At 40.3% G+C, this 20,113-nt stretch overlaps 1 protein-coding gene across 2 annotated transcripts in view; it reads right to left on the bottom strand.

Annotated features, from left to right (window-relative positions):
• BMPR1A (bone morphogenetic protein receptor type 1A) overlaps positions 1-20,113 on the bottom strand; it is a 232,383-nt gene that overhangs the window by 84,858 nt on the left and 127,412 nt on the right. For both annotated transcript variants that reach the window (XM_053692047.1, XM_053692048.1), the window contains one exon: positions 1,854-1,999. In XM_053692047.1, coding sequence (XP_053548022.1) covers positions 1,854-1,999 — 146 coding nt within the window. The remainder of the gene's footprint in view (positions 1-1,853; positions 2,000-20,113) is intronic.

The following is a 20,113-nucleotide window of genomic DNA, read 5'->3' as shown; positions in this document are numbered from 1 at the left end:
TCCCTTTATTACCCATTTCCCAGTTTTGCATAACCAACACAGTTATAATATACTTTTAACCTCTGTGAATATCTTGTATCTAAGCCTCTGCAAACCGCCCCTTTTTTCAGTTCTTTTGACAGACTTGCAGTCTAGCCAATCAGTGCCTGCTCCCAGATTACTTCACGTGCACGAGCACAGTGTTATCTATATGAAATATGTGAACTAACACCCTCTAGTGGTGAAAAACTGTTAAAATGCAATCTGAAAGAGGTGGGCTTCAAGGTCTAAGAAATTAGCATATGAACCTCCTAGGTTAAGCTTTCAATTAAGAATACCAAGAGAACAAAGCAAAATTGGTGATAAAAGTAAATTGGAAAATTGTTTAAAATTACATGCTCTACCTGAATCATGAAAGTTTATTTTGGCCTAGACTGTCCCTTTAATTCAGCAGTGAGTGGTTAATTTGCATATCAATTGTGTCTCCACACAGTACGTAACACAAATACAAAAAACTATAAAGTAATAGAATGACTATCAACCACAAAGTGTGACATACACATAAAATCTTTAGAACAATGACATATGATGCGAGTTTTCCTCTACTGTGAGAACATCTTCCCTTCACCACAGGAAGTCTGTGACTGCATCCCGCTGCCTACCTACACACAGTGACATAGCGTGTAAAGCAGTCATTGCACAGATGATTTATACATGAAATGGAAAGTAACACTGCTGTGTCAGGCAAGCTTAGCCATAAAGGAAATAATACTAGTAAAAAAGGGAAGTAATGTGTTAAAAACAAGCCATAATTAATAACTTCCCATTCCCAATGATTGCACTAAAAAAGCTTCTGCAATGGACTAAATGAACCACTACAGGTCACAGTGCATTATATAAACCACTATAACTGAACAAACAACGTAAACGGCCCCAGATAAGAATATATTTAGTATCTTGCCAAACACTAACCTGCAGGGCTGGAAAAACCCAGGAAGCCACAGTGCCAAACAATTCACCTTTGGCTCCTACTTCATAGCTTTATATAAATTTCATCCCTGGAACCCCAAATATTTATTTAAAGCATTTTATTTTTGAAAGGCGTTAAACGCATATAAAGCAAAACCGTAATTAAGAAACATGTGACATTTACAAATAGGCAAACACTTAAACATTAGTATAATTTGGATTTAATGCAAAGAAGCCATCTACTTAAAAGGACACTGAATTGTATGTTTATCCCCTCAATGTGTTCCCAACAACTTTAAAGAGAGACACAAGTCAAAATTAAACTTATGATACAGATAGGACATACAATTTTAAACTACTTTCCAATGTACTTCAATTAACAAAATGTGCACCGTCTTTATATTTACACTTTTAAGTCACCAGCTCCTACTGAGCATGTGCAAGAATTTTCAGAATATACGTCTATGCATTGTGATTGGCTGATGGCTGTCACATGATACAGGAGTGGAGGAAATACACAACTCATTTAGAGTTTAGACTAAGTGCTATTGCATTGTCTTTTTAGTGTGCAAATTTATTGATTATGCAAATCTACTGTAATTATTGGTCCTTTAAGCGGAAACAGGTATTACAGACTGCAAACAGTCCTAATACAGAAACACAAATATTAGACCATTCTATGGTGAATTCTGATTATAATCACAACCTAAATAATTTAGCTAACGCTTATATGCATGAAACAAAGGCAAGGATAAATACCACATGAATCGGCCTACATACCCAGAGGCAATTGCCTAAAATAAAGTGATATTTGTATAGTTATAGGTTCACAATAGTTATAATTTGCAACACTGTATAGTGAAATGTTTAAACAAAAAATAAATGAAAATAAAGTTCTAACCCACCTTGAACATGGTTTAAGAGAAGAAAAACCCAAAGTAAAGTGACGTAAACGTGATCCTCCATTGTGGGATTTCTTGACATGAACGCCAGGCTGCACTCAGAGAACTTTTCTAGGACACAACTTGTTTTGGTTAAAAACTCTGGATTGCTGAAAGAAGAAAAGAAAAATAGTTTTAGACTTTTGACAAAACAAGAAAGCAAGTGTACGTTTTACAAACAGGCCAAGAACTGATGTTTATGTTCTTTATACATCTTTTTATTATTGTTGTATATTAATATGTATTTAATCCCTGCTCTGGAGCAGAAATGCATTACTGAGAGCTAGATGAACACATCTGGTGACCCAATGACAAGAGATATATGTAAGAATTTACCAATCACCTGCTGCTCCTCAGCCCACAAAATAATTAAGTACATAAAATAAAAGCAGAACTGAAAAGTCTATTTAAATAGCTTGCTCTATGTGAACAAACTTTCATGCCCCTTTAAACACATATTTGAAGTTTACGTTGGAGCAGCAATTTAAAAAAAAAGGAGAAAGCAGTTTTGTTGAGGTCTGGAGCAACAAGCTCTGTGAAAGTTAAACCCGGTTATAGGAATGCACTAGTGTGATATTCGTATAAAAACATTTGCACAACTTAAGTTTTATTAAATTAAAGGGATAGAAAGTCAAAATTAAACTTGCATGAGTCAGATAGAGCAGGTAATTTTAAGACACTTAACTTCACTTTGATTATCTAATGTACTTTGTTCTTTTGGTATCCATAGTTGAAAAAGAATATGTACATATCCTACACTAGCGGGAGCTAGCTGGTAATTGGTGCCTGCACACATTCGTTTATTGTGATTGGCTGAGTAGATGTGTTCAGTTAGCTCCCAGTAGTACAATGCTGTTCCTTTAGCAAAGGTTATCGAGGGAATTAAAGGGACATAAAACAGGTTGAGATCTGTGCATCACTCGTAAAGTACAAAGTATAACTTGTGCCTGTCCAGCTCCTGTAGCAGATACGCTTATGGTGGTTTAGTGATCAAAATCTACGCGTTTCAGCAGAATTACCTGCCTTTAACAAGATCTTGATAATAAAGGCAGGTAATGCTGCTGAAACGCGTAGCATTTGATCACTAAAGCACCACAGTTGGACAGGCACCAGTTATACTTTGTACTTAACGACTATTAACTCTATGCTTAATACCCTGTCGTAGCGCTTCTGAATACAGCTAACCTATGCTTCTCATAGCTTTATTAAGTTTTCCTTAGATGGTTTTGATGTTATGTATGCTTGATTGGAGAGTCAATTTCACCTCCTGTGGTTTTAAGGTGGTATATACCGATATCAAATTTACTTCCCTTATACTTATACAAACCATAACAATTATCTTGATCATATAGTAGGATATTAAATAACAGAGCCTACGATTTACTTGTTTATGTACATTAATCCTAATACACTGGCTCTCATCTATCATATTATAAATTATGTGTGAAGGACAATTCATAACAGTACTTAAAATCTCTTTCTTTTCTATTAGGCGATATCCTATGTTATAGAATCTGATACACAATTTTTTATATATATATTGGGTTGGAAAAAAGAATATATTCTAGAGTGTGCGTGGATTTTATAGAATAAGATACTTTAAAGAGATACAGAGTAATTAAATATGATGTTATATAATTTACAAAAATGTGAAATGTCTAATTCTGAGTTTAATCCTAGGGGTTGGAGGGTTTGAAAATTATAGATAAATTCAGTTGCTGGTTTTGATGTTACAAAAGTGAGTACAGAAGTCACAACAGCGATCAGTTAAGGAGCCACAGATCCACTGGAAAGCTGAAATCACCCGCGAGAGTACTTGACCTATACAGACATACAGAGGATAAACGCTCTCACACATCTGATATACTGTATCTAGCAAGACCACTTTGAAAGAAAATAACCTACCGTGATTGAGCAATCTGGATTGGACATCTAGTAGTCATGTGACTAAGGTCTCAGCCTTTACAGCAGTACGTTCGCTCACGAGCTATAAGGTACCTAGGAATACTATTGTTTTTTAGATGGCAAATATATTTTAAATTAATATATGTATTATATTTTCTTATCCCGGCATTTTGTATATTTTTATAGCACACTTATTCATAATAAATTGTCTATTCACACCATAGGAGCTGAATACATTGTCTTTTTACATACTTGATATTCTCACTCCTTTTTTATTTTATCTATCAGTTTTGGCTCAGTCTTTTGAGCACTTACCCTAACCCTATGCACTCGAAATGAAGCAGGTGTGCAAGCTGCAAGGTTCCAGCACAATACCCCAAACAATGCAGCAAAAAAGAGAAGACAGCCGCACCACCTTAAAGCATCAAAGAGTCTTTACTCAGACAGACTGCAACATTTTTCTTTCATGATTCAGACAGCGCATAGAATTTTAAACAACGTTCCAATTTACTTCTGTTATTCTAATTGCTCCATACTCTTGGTATCTTGTTGAAAGAGCATCAATGCATGACTGGGAGCTAGCTGAAATCATGAAATAAACATGTTTGGGTTTAGATACCTTTAATGATTTATTTGCATACAATAGGTCAGGAAGAGCTAATTAAACAGATATTAGAACAGGAAACTTGTGCTAATGGACAAATATATTCCTAGGCACAAAAAATTAAAGGGCATGTCTAAGCAGCATGAAAAAAGTTTTGAGGACAGGAGTTAGATTATCAGGTGCAACAATGAAAAAACATGCAGATGTGTTTTTAGAAGCTGCACAGTTGTCTTTAAAGCTTGATCCACAAATAAGGAACCTTACACTTTATAGTGAAAGCACAACACCTTACCCAGGATGTGTTGGTATACTCCTATCAGGAGACAAAATAGAGAAACATGGGGGGAAATATAGCAGGCAACGATGGTGGTAGACTTGTCTAAATATGATTTAACATTGATTAATACGGAAAGCATAATTAGACCTCAAAAGGCTTCTGGGGCACCTCACACGCCTAAACAGTTAACGTGAACAATGGAGACTTGTGTTAAGATGAATGGAACGATGGTTTTGGCTTTCTTTGGCCTCTTGTTTCGGTGAGCTTGACCTACACGACCCTGTCAGCCTGGCGCTACTCCTGAATGGAAAAAATTGTATTTGTTCAAGGATGTGCCTCAATTACTGTTGGTGACGGCTTCCACCATAAATAAAGCAATCTGTCTGTTCATCAGAACCCAAGAACTTTTCATTTTAATTGGGGCTCTGAAGGCATTTAACACAGTGGCAAATTAGTGGTGGAGCAAAGAGATGTCTGTCACTTCTAATTTTGGATGGGATAGGAGCACGCAACCTTCGACCTGTGGCCTACTTTTCACACATCTGTGACTTTTCTTTAATTAGGAAACAAAGAGGCTTCATCACCACAAGGGAACAGAGACAGGATAGCTACAGGGGGGAGTCGTATTAAAAGCACGAAAGAGACAGAAAGACAGTCATGTGTTACAGAAAAAGCCAGTCCACACACAACGAAGTTGGCACCTGCAGAAAACTACAAAACTGGCAAAAGCAGGTTGCTCACATGAACTTACCAGAATATAGGTTAATAATAACTTGTGCCACTTAAAGGAAAACGGGTAAGTTTATACCAAAGAAATGAATATTTCCAATTTTACCCAAAATATTGAGTGAATAATTAAAAGGGCAGAATACTTGGATTTTTTGTTTGTGTCAGGAGTTTGATCATCAGCACTGATCTCATTATTATGCAAAAATATATGGTCAAATCATAAAGTGTTATTCATTACTAATACTAGTAAAAGGGATTAAACATACACAACGTCCGGCATGAGAGCTGCAAGCATTGTACTACTTGATTGCTGACAAATAGCGTTTACCTTTGTCATTGGGGATATTGTGACTGTCTCAACTAACTTGTCACTGTGCATAGACCATAAGGAAGTTCCCAGCTCTACTAGAATAAACTTCAGAGCCTTTTTACTGAGGTCACAGGGATCACAAAATGAATCCAACTGGCCAAATAAATCCTGTAAAAAATGTTTGTGTCTAAGACTGAAATTAAGAAAATGGATTGCAATACCCAAACAGTATAGAAAACAAAAATGTATGCTTACCTAATAAATTTCTTTCTTTCCGGGCATGGAGAGTCCACGTCGTCATTCCAATTATTAGTGGGATATTCAACTCCTGGCCAGCAGGAGGAGGCAAAGAGCACCCCAGCAAAGCTGTTAAGTAACTTTCCTTACCTATAATCCCCAGTCATTCAGCCAAAGGAAAATGGAAAAAGAAGAAACACAAGGGTGAAAAGGTGTCTGAGGTTTACTCAAAAAAAAAAAAAAACTGCAGAATTATAATTAAAAAAAAAAAAAAAATTAAAAAAAAAAGAAGAGGGCAGGGTTGTGGTCTCTCCATGCCCAGAAAAAAAGAAATTTATCAGGTAAAATTTTGTTTTCTTTCCTATGGCATGGAGAGTCCACGTCATTCCAACTACCAGTGGGAACCAATACCCAAGCTAGAGGACATGGAATGAATAGGGAGGGAGAACAAGACAGGATGACCTTAAATGGACACTGAACCCAAATTTTTTTCTATCGTGATTCAGATAGAGCATGCAATTTTAAGCAACTTTCTAATTTACTCATATTATCAAATTTTTTCATTCTCTTGGTATCTTTATTTGAAATGCAAGAAAGTTTAGATGCCAGCCCATTTTTGGTGAACACACTGTTCTTGCCGATTGGTGGGTAAATTCACCTACCAATAAACAAGTGCTTTCCATGGTGCTGAAACAAAAAAAATGCTTAGATGCCTTCTTTTTCAAATAAAGAAAGCAAGAGAACGAAGAAAAATTGATAATAGGAGTAAATTAGAAAGTTATTTAAAATTGCATGCTCTATCTGAATCACGAAAGAAAAAATTTGGGTTCAGTGTCCCTTTAACAGAAGGCACAACCGCTTGAAGAACCTTTCTCCCAAAAGAGCCCTCAGCCGAGGCAAAAGTATCAAATTTGTAGAATTTGGAAAAAGTATGCAAAGAGGACCATGTTGCCGCCTTGCAAATCTGTTCCACAGAAGCTTAAAAGCCCAAGAAGAGGAGACAGCCCTAGTGGAATGAGCCGTAATTCTCTCAGGAGGCTGCTGCCAGCAGTTTCATAAGCAAAACTAATCATACTCCTTACCCAGAGGGAAATAGCGTAGAAGTGGCCTTCTGACCATTACGCTTTCCAGAGAAAAAAAACAAAAAGGGCAGAAGATTGCCTAAAATCTTTAGTAACTTGTAAAATTTTAGAGCATGCACAACGTCAAAGTTATGCAAAAGACATTCCTTATGAGGAGACACCCCAATTTAGCACGAAGAACCGCCTTATCTGCATGACAAATAAGGTACGGAATCACACTGCAGAGCTGAAAGCTCAGAAACTCTGCGAACGGAAGAAATAGCAAGAAGAAACGAAACCTTCCAAGAAGACAATTTTATATCAACAACAATGCATCGCTCAAACGGCGCCTGCTGCAAAACTTTAAGAACTAGGTTAAGGCTCCAAGGAGGAGCAACAGGTTTAAACACAGGCCAGATTCTGACCAGGGCCTGAAAAAAATCTTGAATATATGGTAATTCTGCCAGACGCTTGTGCAAAAGGATAGACAGAGCAGAAATCTGACCTTTCAGAGTACTGACTGACAAACATTTCTCCAGGCCATCCTGAAGAAAAGATCAAATTTGAGGAATCCTTACCCGACTCCAAGAAAAACCTTTAGCTTCACACCAAAATTTTTTATTTACGCCATCTCTTATGGTAAATCCAAGAGTAACAGGTTTACGAGTTTGAAGCATAGTATATCAATGACTGCCTCCGAAAACCCACGTCTAGACAGGACTAGGTGTTCATTTTCCAAGCAGCCAGCTTCTGAAAAAAAATTATGCTTACCTGATAAATGTATTTCTTCAAGATATGGCGAGTCCACGGGTTCATCTTAATTACTGTTGGGAATATCACTCCTGGCCATCAGGAGGCGGCAAAAAGCACCACAGTAAAACTGTTAAGTATCACTTCTTTACCCACAACCCCCAGTCATTCGACCGAAAGTAAATGGAGAAAGGAGAGTAACACAAGGTGCGGAGGTGTCTGAGGTTTAGACAAAAACACTTATAAATAGACAAAACAGGGTAGATCTGTAGACTCACCATATCTTGAAGAAATACATTTATCAGGTAAGCATAAATTGTGTTTTCTTCCTAAGATATGGTGATTTTATGGGATCATCTTAATTACTGTTGGGAACCAATACCCATGCTAGAGGACACAGATGAATAGGGAGGGATAAGAACAAGCATGCTTAAACAAAAAGGCACCAACGCTTGAAGAACCTTTCTCCCAAAAGCCGCCTCAGCCGAGGCAAAAGTATCAAATCTGTAAAATTTGGAAAAAGTATGTAAAGGAGACCAAGTTGCAGCCTTGCAAATTTGCTCCATGGAAGCTTCGTGTTTTTTTTTTTTTTAAAAACCAAGAAGAGGCTACAACCCTGGTGGAATGAGCCGTAATTCTCTCTGGAGGTTGCTTCCCAGCAGACTCATACGCCATGCAAATCACACTTCGCAATTAAAAAGATGGAGTAGAAGCAGAAGCTTTCTGACCTCTACGTTTCCTAGAAAAACAAACAAAAGAGCAGGAGACTTGCAAAAGTCCTTAGTCGCCTCTAAATAGAATTTTAGGGCACGAACCACATCCAAATGTGCAACAGACGTTCTTTAACGGAAAGGAGGCTTCGGCCACGGAGATGGAACAAATATCTTCAGATTAATATTTCTAGTAGAAAACAATCTTAGGAAAGAAACCTAACTTAGTACGATGAACCGCCTTACCCGCATGAAAGATAACAGAATTTATGTTTACCTGATAAATTACTTTCTCCAACGGTGTGTCCGGTCCACGGCGTCATCCTTACTTGTGGGATATTCTCTTCCCCAACAGGAAATGGCAAAGAGCCCAGCAAAGCTGGTCACATGATCCCTCCTAGGCTCCGCCTACCCCAGTCATTCGACCGACGTTAAGGAGGAATATTTGCATAGGAGAAACCATATGTTACCGTGGTGACTGTAGTTAAAGAAAATAAATTATCAGACCTGATTAAAAAAACCAGGGCGGGCCGTGGACCGGACACACCGTTGGAGAAAGTAATTTATCAGGTAAACATAAATTCTGTTTTCTCCAACATAGGTGTGTCCGGTCCACGGCGTCATCCTTACTTGTGGGAACCAATACCAAAGCTTTAGGACACGGATGAAGGGAGGGAGCAAATCAGGTCACCTAAATGGAAGGCACCACGGCTTGCAAAACCTTTCTCCCAAAAATAGCCTCAGAAGAAGCAAAAGTATCAAATTTGTAAAATTTAGAAAAAGTGTGCAGTGAAGACCAAGTCGCTGCCTTACATATCTGATCAACCGAAGTCTCGTTCTTGAAGGCCCATGTGGAAGCCACAGCCCTAGTGGAGTGAGCTGTGATTCTTTCAGGAGGCTGCCGTCCGGCAGTCTCATAAGCCAATCGGATAATGCTTTTAATCCAGAAGGAGAGAGAGGTAGAAGTTGCTTTTTGACCTCTCCGTTTACCAGAATAAACAACAAACAAAGACAAAGTTTGTCTGAAATCCTTAGTAGCTGCTAAGTAAAATTTGAGAGCACGAACTACATCCAAGTTGTGCAACAAACGTTCCTTCTTTGAAACTGGATTAGGACACAAAGAAGGCACAACTATCTCCTGGTTAATGTTTTTGTTAGAAACAACTTTTGGAAGAAAACCAGGTTTAGTACGCAAAACCACCTTATCTGCATGGAACACCAGATAAGGAGAAGAACACTGCAGAGCAGATAATTCTGAAACTCTTCTAGCAGAAGAAATTGCAACCAAAAACAAAACTTTCCAAGATAATAACTTAATATCAACGGAATGTAAGGGTTCAAACGGAACCCCCTGAAGAACTGAAAGAACTAGGTTGAGACTCCAAGGAGGAGTCAAAATTTTGTAAACAGGCTTGATTCTAACCAGAGCCTGAACAAAGGCTAGAACATCTGGCACAGCTGCCAGCTTTTTGTGAAGTAACACAGACAAGGCAGAAATCTGTCCCATCAAGGAACTTGCAGATAATCCTTTTTCCAATCCTTCTCGAAGGAAGGATAGACTCTTAGGAATCTTAACCTTGTCCCAAGGGAATCCCGCAGATTCACACCAACAGATATACCAAATTATGTGGTAATTTTTCTGGTTACAGGCTTTCAGGCCTGAACAAGAGTATTAATAACAGAATCTGAGAACCCTCGCTTTGATAAGATCAAGCGTTCAATCTCCAAGCAGTCAGCTGGAGTGGGTCGAACGGACCTAGAACAAGAAGGTCTCTCAAAGGTAGCTTCCATGGTGGAGCCGATGACATACCAAGTCCTGCGTGGCCACGCAGGAGCTATCAAAATCACTGACGCCCTCTCCTGATTGATCCTGGCTACCAGCCTGGGGATGAGAGGAAACGGCGGGAACACATAAGCTAGTTTGAAGGTCCAAGGTGCTACTAGTGCATCCACTAGAGCCGCCTTGGGATCCCTGGATCTGTACCCGTAGTAAGGAACTCTGAAGTTCTGACGAGAGGCCATCAGATCCATGTCTGGAATGCCCCACGGTTGAGTGACTTGGGCAAAGATTTCCGGATGGAGTTCCCACTCCCCCGGATGCAATGTCTGACGACTCAGAAAATCCGCTTCCCAATTTTCCACTCCTGGGATGTGGATAGCAGACAGGTGGCAGGAGTGAGACTCCGCCCATAGAATGATTTTGGTCACTTCTTCCATCGCTAGGGAACTCCTTGTTCCCCCCTGATGGTTGATGTATGAACTTGGCCCTCGCTAGCTGAGGCCAAGCTTTGAGAGCATTGAATATCGCTCTCAGTTCCAGAATATTTATCGGTAGAAGAGATTCTACCCGAGACCAAAGACCCTGAGCTTTCAGGGATCCCCAGACCGCGCCCCAGCCCATCAGACTGGCGTCGGTCGTGACAATGACCCACTCTGGTCTGCGGAAGGTCATCCCTTGTGACAGGTTGTCCAGGGACAGCCACCAACGGAATGAGTCTCTGGTTCTCTGATTTGCTTGTATCTTCGGAGACAAGTCTGAATAGTCCCCATTCCACTGACTGAGCATGAACAGTTGTAATGGTCTTAGATGAATGCGCACAAAAGGAACTATGTCCATTGCCGCTACCATCAAACCTATCACTTCCATGCACTGCGCTATGGAAGGAAGAGGAACGGAATGAAGTATCCGACAAGAGTCTAGAAGTTTTGTTTTTCTGGCTTCTGTCAGAAAAATCCTCATTTCTAAGGAGTCTATTATAGTTCCCAAGAAGGGAACCCTCGTTGACGGAGATAGAGAACTCTTTTCCACGTTCACTTTCCATCCGTGAGATCTGAGAAAGGCCAGGACAATGTCCGTGTGAGCCTTTACTTGAGGAAGGGACGACGCTCGAATCAGAATGTCGTCCAAGTAAGGTACTACAGCAATGCCCCTTGGTCTTAGCACCGCCAGAAGGGACCCTAGTACCTATGAGAAAATCCTAGGAGCAGTGGCTAATCCGAAAGAAAATGCCACGAACTGGAAATGCTTGTCCAGGAATGCAAACCTTAGGAACCGATGATGTTCCTTGTGGATAGGAATATGTAGATACGCATCCTTGAAATCCACCTTGGTCATGAATTGACCTTCCTGGATGGAAGGAAGAAGTGTTCGAATGGTTTCCATCTTGAACGATGGAACCTTGAGAAACTTGTTCAAGATCTTGAGATCTAAGATTGGTCTGAACGTTCCCTCTTTTTTGGGAACTATGAACAGATTGGAGTAGAACCCCATCCCTTGTTCTCCTAATGGAACAGGATGAATCACTCCCATTTTTAGCAGGTCTTCTACCCAATGTAAGAATGCCTGTCTTCTTATGTGGTCTGAAGACAACTGAGACCTGTGGAACCTCCCCCTTGGAGGAAGCCCCTTGAACTCCAGAGAATAACCTTGGGAGACTATTTCTAGCGCCCAAGGATCCAGAACATCTCTTTCCCAAGCCTGAGCGAAGAGAGAGAGTCTGCCCCCCACCAGATCCGGTCCCGGATCGGGGGCCCGCATTTCATGCTGTCTTGGTAGCAGTGGCAGGTTTCCTGGCCTGCTTTCCTTTGCTCCAGCCTTGCATAGGTCTCCAGGCTGGATTGGCTTGAGAAGTATTACCTTCCTGCTTAGAGGACGTAGCCCTTGGGGCTGATCCGTTACTGCGAAAGGGACGAAACTTAGGTTTATTTTTGGTCTTGAAAAGACCTATCCTGAGGAAGGGCGTGGCCCTTGCCCCCAGTGATATCAGAGATAATCTCTTTCAAGTCAGGGCCAAAGAGTGTTTTCCCCTTGAAAGGAATGTCAAGCAATTTGTTCTTGGAAGACGCATCCGCTGCCCAAGATTTTAACCAAAGCGCTCTGCGCCACAATAGCAAACCCAGAATTTTTTCGCCGCTAACCTAGCCAATTGCAAGGTGGCGTCTAGGGTGAAAGAATTAGCCAATTTAAGAGCACGAATTCTGTCCATAATCTCCTCATAAGAAGAAGAATTACTAATAATCGCCTTTCCTAGCTCATCAAACTAGAAACACGCGGCTGCAGTGACAGGGACAATGCATGCAATTGGTTGTAGAAGGGAACCTTGCTGAACAAACATCTTTAGCAGACCTTCTAATTTTTTATCCATAGGATCTTGGAAGGCACAACTATCTTCTATGGGCATAGTGGCGCGCTTGTGTAGAGTAGAAACCGCCCCCTCGACCTTGGGGACTGTCTGCCATCAGTCCTTTCTGGGGTCGACTATAGGAAAACAATTTTATAAATATGGGGGGAGGTACTAAAGGTATACCGGGCCTGTCCCATTCTTTACTAACAATGTACGCCACCCGCTTGGATATAGGAAAAGCTTCGGGGGGCCCCGGGGCCTCTAAGAACTTTTCCATTTTACATAGTGGTTCTGGAATGACCAGATAATCACAATCATCCAAATTGGATAACACCTCCTTAAGCAGAGCGCGGAGATGTTCCAACTTAAATTTAAAAGTAATCACATCAGGTTCAGCTTGTTGAGAAATGTTTCCTGAATCTGAAATTTCTCCCTCAGACAAAACCTCCCTGGCCCCCTCAGACTGGTGTAGGGGCCCTTCAGAAACCATATCATCAGCGTTCTCATGCTCTACAGAATTTTCTAAAACAGAGCAGTCGCGCTTTCGCTGATAAGTGGGCATATTGGCTAAAATGTTTTTGATAGAATTATCCATTACAGCCGTTAAATGTTGCATAGTAAGGAGTATTGGCACACTAGATGTACTAGGGGCCTCCTGTATGGGCAAGACTGGTGTAGACGAAGGAGGGGATGATGCAGTACCATGCTTACTCCCCTCACTTGAGGAATCATCTTGGGCATCATTTTTACTAAATTTTTTTTATGACATAAAATACATATAGTTAAATGAGAAGGAACCTTGGTTTCCCCACAGTCAGAACACAATCTATCTGGTAGTTCAGACATGTTAAACAGGCATAAACTTGATAACAAAGCACAAAAAACGTTTTAAAATAAAACCGTTACTGTCACTTTAAATTTTAAACTAAACACACTTTATTATTGCAATTGCGAAAAAGTATGAAGGAATTGTTCAAAATTCACCAAAATTTCACCACAGTGTCTTAAAGCCTTAAAAGTATTGCACACCAAATTTGGAAGCTTTAACCCTTAAAATAACGGAACCGGAGCCGTTTTTATATTTAACCCCTTTACAGTCCCTGGAATCTGCTTTGCTGAGACCCAACCAAGCCCAAAGGGGAATACGATACCAAATGATGCCTTCAGAAAGACTTTTCTATGTATCAGAGCTCCACACACATGCAGCTGCATGCCATGCTGTCCTCAAAAACAAGTGCGCCATACCGGCGCGAAAATGAGGCTCTGACTATGATTAGGGAAAGCCCCTAAAGAATAAAGTGTCTAAAACAGTGCCTGCCGATATAATCATATCAAAATACCCAGAATAAATGATTCCTCAAGGCTAAATATGTGTTAATAATGAATCGATTTAGCCCAGAAAAAGTCTACAGTCTTAATAAGCCCTTGTGAAGCCCTTATTTACTATCTTAATAAACATGGCTTACCGGATCCCATAGGGAAAATGACAGCTTCCAGCATTACATCGTCTTGTTAGAATGTGTCATACCTCAAGCAGTAAGAGACTGCACACTGTTCCCCCAACTGAAGTTAATTGCTCTCAACAGTCCTGTGTGGAACAGCCATGGATTTTAGTTACGGTGCTAAAATCATTTTCCTCATACAAACAGAAATCTTCATCTCTTTTCTGTTTCTGAGTAAATAGTACATACCAGCACTATTTTAAAATAACAAACTCTTGATTGAATAATAAAAACTACAGTTAAACACTAAAAAACTCTAAGCCATCTCCGTGGAGATGTTGCCTGTACAACGGCAAAGAGAATGACTGGGGTAGGCGGAGCCTAGGAGGGATCATGTGACCAGCTTTGCTGGGCTCTTTGCCATTTCCTGTTGGGGAAGAGAATATCCCACAAGTAAGGATGACGCCGTGGACCGGACACACCTATGTTGGAGAAAAGGGGAATCATACTGCAAGACAAAGTTCAGAGACTCTCAGAGCAGAAGAGATAGACAAAAGAAACAAAAACTTCCAAGATAACAACTAAATATCTTAAAGGGACATTATACACTCATTTTTTCTTTGCATAAATGTTTTGTAGATTATCTATTTATAAAGCCAATAAAGTTTTTAAAAAAAATAAATGTATAGTTTTGATTATTTTTAAATAACATTGCTCTGATTTTCAGACTCCTAACCAAGCCCCAAAGTTTTATGTGAATACCATCAGCTACCTTCTCCAGCTTGCTCCTGTTTGTATAAAGGGTCTTTTCATATGCAAAAGAAGGGGGAGGGGGGAGTGTCTTATTTGCCACTTGCAGTGGGCTTTCCAGCTACCTTGTCAACAGAGCCAAACTGACAGCTTCTAAGTAAGTTTTTAAACAGTTTTATACTGGATTTTTATATCGGTATCTGTGCATCTTATTCTTTATAGTAGTGTCTATTACATGCAGTTATATGAAAATGAGTGTATACTGTCCCTTTAAGGAAAGCCACAGATCAACCGTAGAATGTTAAAAAAAAAAACTCAAAAGAGCAAGATTAAGGCTCCAAGGAGGAACAAACAACGTAATACAGGCCTGACTTGATCAAGACCTGACAAAAAAATTGGACGTCTGGCACATCCACCAAACGCTTCTGTAATAAAACAGATAAGTCAGAAATTTGACCCTTCCGGGTACTAACTGATAAACCCTTCTCCAGACCTTCCTGGAGAAGAGACAAAATCCTAAGGACCTGCACTCTATTCCAAGAGTAACCCTTAGATTCACACCATGAAAAATGGTACGCCATAACCTATGGAAAAATTCCAAGAAACAGGCTTGTGAGCATGAATTATAGTTTCAACTACCAATTTAGAAAAACCACGCTTAGATAGAAATGAAGCATTCAAAATCCAAGCAATCAGCTTCAGAGAAACGAGATTTGGATGAAGGAAGATACCCTGAATCAGTACGTCCTTCCTTGAAGGAAATTTCCCCAATGTGGGAGATGACATCTTCCACTAGATCCACATACCATATCCTGCGAAGCCACTCAGGAACTATTAGAATCACTGACACTCTCTCCTGCTTGATAAAAGCAAGGCCTACAGGAATAAGAGCAAACAGAAGAAAACGGTATGCAAGCCTGAAAATCCAAGGAACATCCATCAGAGCAGCCTTCGAGTCTCTGGACCTTGAACTGTACCTTGGAAGTTTTAGGTTCTGTCAAAAAAAAAATTGCCATCCAATCCAACTAAAGCCCCCCAATTTGGAGGTTAAACTGAAGAACACCTCCAGATGAAGAACTTACTCCCCGGATAAAAAATTTGTCTTCTCAGGAAGACCTTCCCAGATGTCCACTCCTAGAATGTGGATGTGAATAGACCATAATTGTGAGCCACCGCCCACAGTCAAACCGAGTCACCTCTAACATGGCTAAGGAACCCAGAGTTCCTACCGAACCAATGAGAAGACATTAACCGACTGGAACCTGATTAACCAGCTATGGACAACCGAGTACAAGCTCTCAGAGCATGAAAAATCACTCTCCCCTCCAAGATATCAAAGGAGAGAACTGACTCCTCTTGAGTCCAAGGTCCCAATACCTTAAAGTTCCAGGACAGATACTCCTGACATCACCTAAGGGTGAGCCAGATCTATCCTCAGAGAGATCCTGATGTCACCGCTCCATTGACTGAGCATGCCAAACTGCAGAGCTCTCAAATGGACTCGGGAAAAAGATGACATCTCAATCAATAACCTCCAAACCTTAAGATACTCGAAAGAGAATGGAAAAACAGCTACAGCTGAATTCAAACTCCCAACTCTCTGGTTACAAAAAAAATCTAGACTCTCTCTCGGACCACAAGAGACAGATTTGGGCTGAACAGTAGGCTGAAAAAGTAGGTAAGAAGGAGAACCTTCTGAAAGAAAAAATCATAGATAGAGAATCTATTTAAGTTTCTTAAAAAGAAAACACCCTTGAAAGGGGAACCAGGGAACTCATTACCCAGTTTTAGATCCCACCCAAGGAAGAGTAAACAAGAACAAGATCCCTTGAAAAGGAGTTGCTCGAAAGGAGGATGACACCCGAACTATACATACAATGTCCAGGAGGGCACCCTTTCCATCCCCAAGACCTAGCAGAGTCTTCCTAGGATGACTAACTCAAACATTTTTAGTTGATCCCAGACATGCAAAATTGCAGAACTCTACTGGGAACGAGAAAATATATATCCTTCAGGTCTATGTTCGTTATAAACAAACCCTCTTGAATCAAGGTAGAATAGACACTACTTGAAAAGAGTGTACTCTGAAAAGCATGAGATAACTACCTAGACCCAGTTTCTTTACTGGAACTAGCACTCCCAGAGAGGAAACTTGAACCCAGATCCAGAATACCTCTCATCATAGCTAGACTGCAGATACTCTAGAAGGAGAAATCTGTACTTGAGGAGTCTTAGATTGATATTTCCAGAACCCAAAATGGTCAGGATTTCAAAGAATGGACTGTTCCAGAATAAGAAAAGAAAAACTATCTTTAGTCTATTCCTCATGATTTGTGGCGGAAAAGACCTTTCCCCACCCGAAAGTCATAGGATAATCTTATCAGAAGCTTGTAAATGGAGGAAAACAAAATATATTCCAAATATTGAACCTGTCTCTGAAGTGTCAATAAGCCTAGGCTGTACCACTAAGCCACAAGCAGGCTTCTAAGTTGATCAAGAAGAGCCATTCTCGAAGGAACCAGCAAATCATTGAATCCCCCAAGGACAGCCATAAAGGCCAGAGCGGACCAGCACCCATCGGGGGATCCGTCTCGAGGGCAAGCACAGCAAGTCTGATTGGACAAGACAACACTCTAATTGAGCAAATAAACCTCCAGCTTCTTAAACAAATATCCGTAAAGGAGCATCCATCCTCTATAGGAATCAAGTTTTCTAAGCCATAGTAGAGTACCCCCTTCTACTAAAAGCACTGTGCATTTAATTAGAGTCAGCAACAGGCAAATCCTTAAAAGAACGGGAGACAGGGAAAAGGTATCCCTAGTTCCTCCTATGCCTGTGACCCAAGCACCTCTAGAAACACTTCCACACAGAAGGAACATCCAAGAAAGAAAGTTTATAAAATTTTAAATGGTTGACGACAGGAATATCGATGTTGTCCAAGTAGCTATAACCTCCTTTAACAATACACAAGGTGCTCAAGCATACATCTGAAGGAAACTACTTCAGCAACAGATGAAGGAATTATACTGTCTGAATCAGATTTTACCCTCAGAACTACCAGCGAATCCTCCTCACTAGACTTAGGAGAGATATCAATTTTTCTTCGTTCTCTTGCCATCTTTATTTGAAAAATAAGGCATCTAAGCTTTTTGGTTCAGACTCTGGACAGCACTGCAGATTCCCTTAAGTGCATAGTCTCCCACATAGAAGCAAAAAATGTCACTTACCTGGATCTAGCCGTCCGGCAGGAGGACAGCTCACAAGATATGGGAGGACACATCTCCTCGCAGAGAGCTGCAGCAAGAGAAAGATCAGAGTCAACAACTCTGGCTTTCTATACTATGGGCAGCAAAAATGTTAGGAAAATGCAGTAAGGCCAACCTTACAAGTTCCTAACTGCATTAAAGCTACCACTGCCCTTACTGAAGAAACTAACGTGGCGAACTAGACCCAGTACTTGAAAAAGGGGAAAGATCAGTGAACTAGTCTGGCTTTCAAAATAAACTCTTGATTGTAGTGAAACAAATCCAATTTTCTAACGACACTAAAACTTTACCTCCTCTATGCACGAGGGGCAAAGAGAATGACTGAGGGTTGTGAGTAAGGAAGCGATACTCAACAGTTTAACTGTGGTGCTCTTTGCCTCCTCCTGTTAACCAGGAGTGATATTCCCAACAGTAACAAAGATGAACCCGTGGACTCACCATATTTTAGGAAGAAATCTAGATTTTGATGGGGGAAAGGACCTTGAATTAGTAGGTCCTTTCTAAGAGGTAACCTCTAAGGTGGAAGAGAAGACATCTTCACCAGATCCGCAAACTAGGGAAAATTAACCCTAAAGTCTCTCCTTACTGTCTTACACTAATAAAGTGTCAACATTTATAGACTCATATGCCCATAAAGCTGCCCCAAATATGTACTCATAAAACAGGATAGCTATGTCCCAGAAAGTGATCCACTTGAGGGTTAACCTCTGAGGTGCTGTCCTTCAGTACCTAGAAGGCAAAGGCACTTAACTGTGGATCCAGCTGCAGGGCAGATAGCAGCTACTGAGGTGTGACAGGCACTGCACTCCCTGTCATGGACCTGTAGTAAATGAAAGAACAGAGTAACCAACCCTTCCTTTCTGCAAAGGGGTAGCAAACTTGTTAGAAGTAAAGCAAAGACTACCTCGCCGCCTTCTAACTGCTAAAAGCCACCACTACTTTTACTAAAGAGATTGACGTGGACACAGCTAGACCCCAATCCTTGCTTGCAGGGAAAAGTACCCATAAAAGCATTAAATATCTTCAGACACCATCTTCGCACATCCTCCATTGACAGAGGCAAAGACAATGACTGGGGATTATGGGCAAGGGAACGTAACAGCTATGCTGGGGTGCTTGTTGCCTCCTCCTGCTGGCCAGGAGTTGAATAACCAACTAGTAATTGGAATGACGTCATGGACTCTCCATGCCATAGGAAAGAAAGGAACAGTAAACACTCCGATATTGCAATGTCTATGTATAGTGAAATAAATACATTGCAATATAATTTCAAAGTTTATACTGTTGTGAGAGCCTGCTGTCACATGCCCAAAGCTTCTACATTGGCTGCATCACTTTGCCTTTGTTTAACTCTGTGCTAAAGCTGCCCTTTACTACGCATGATAAAAAACGTTTAAAGGGATAGGAAAGTCAAAATTAAACTTGCATGATTCCAATAGAGCATGTAAATTTAAGACACTTTAAAATTCACTTCTATTTTCAAATTTACTTTGTTCTCTTGGTATCCTTGTTGAAAAAATACGCACATATCCTACACTAGTGGGAGCTGCTGCTAATTGGTGCTTGCACGCATTTGTCTTTTGTAATTGGCTGACTAGATGTGTTCATCTTGTTGCCAGTAGTGCAATGCTTTTCCTTCAGCAAAGGATAGTAAGAGAACGAAGCACATTTGATAATGGAAGTATTTATTGTATATAAATATAGATAATCCCTTTATTACCCATTCCCAAGTTATGCATAATCAAGTCTGTTATATTAATATATTTTTTATCTCTGTAATTACCTAGTATCTAAGCCTCTGCAGACTGCCCCCTTATATCAGTGCTAGTTACAAACTTGCAGTTCAGCAAATTAATACTGGTTCAAAAATAACTCCATGGGATTGAGCACAAGTTTATCTATATGGCACACACGAACTAGCACTGTCTAGCTGTAAAAAGCTGATAAAATGCACTGAGATAAGAGAGGTCCTGCAGAGGCTTAGAAACAGTCAGAAAGTTTTAAAAGGTGATAAAGTATATTAACAATGATGGTTATACAAAGCTGGAGAAAGGAAGTA

The sequence above is a fragment of the Bombina bombina genome, chromosome 9 (genome assembly GCF_027579735.1).
Source record: "Bombina bombina isolate aBomBom1 chromosome 9, aBomBom1.pri, whole genome shotgun sequence".
In the NCBI taxonomy this organism is placed as follows: Eukaryota; Metazoa; Chordata; class Amphibia; order Anura; family Bombinatoridae; genus Bombina; species Bombina bombina.
The sequence above is the reverse complement of the archived record's forward strand: the minus strand, read 5'-3'. Positions and strand labels throughout refer to the sequence as shown.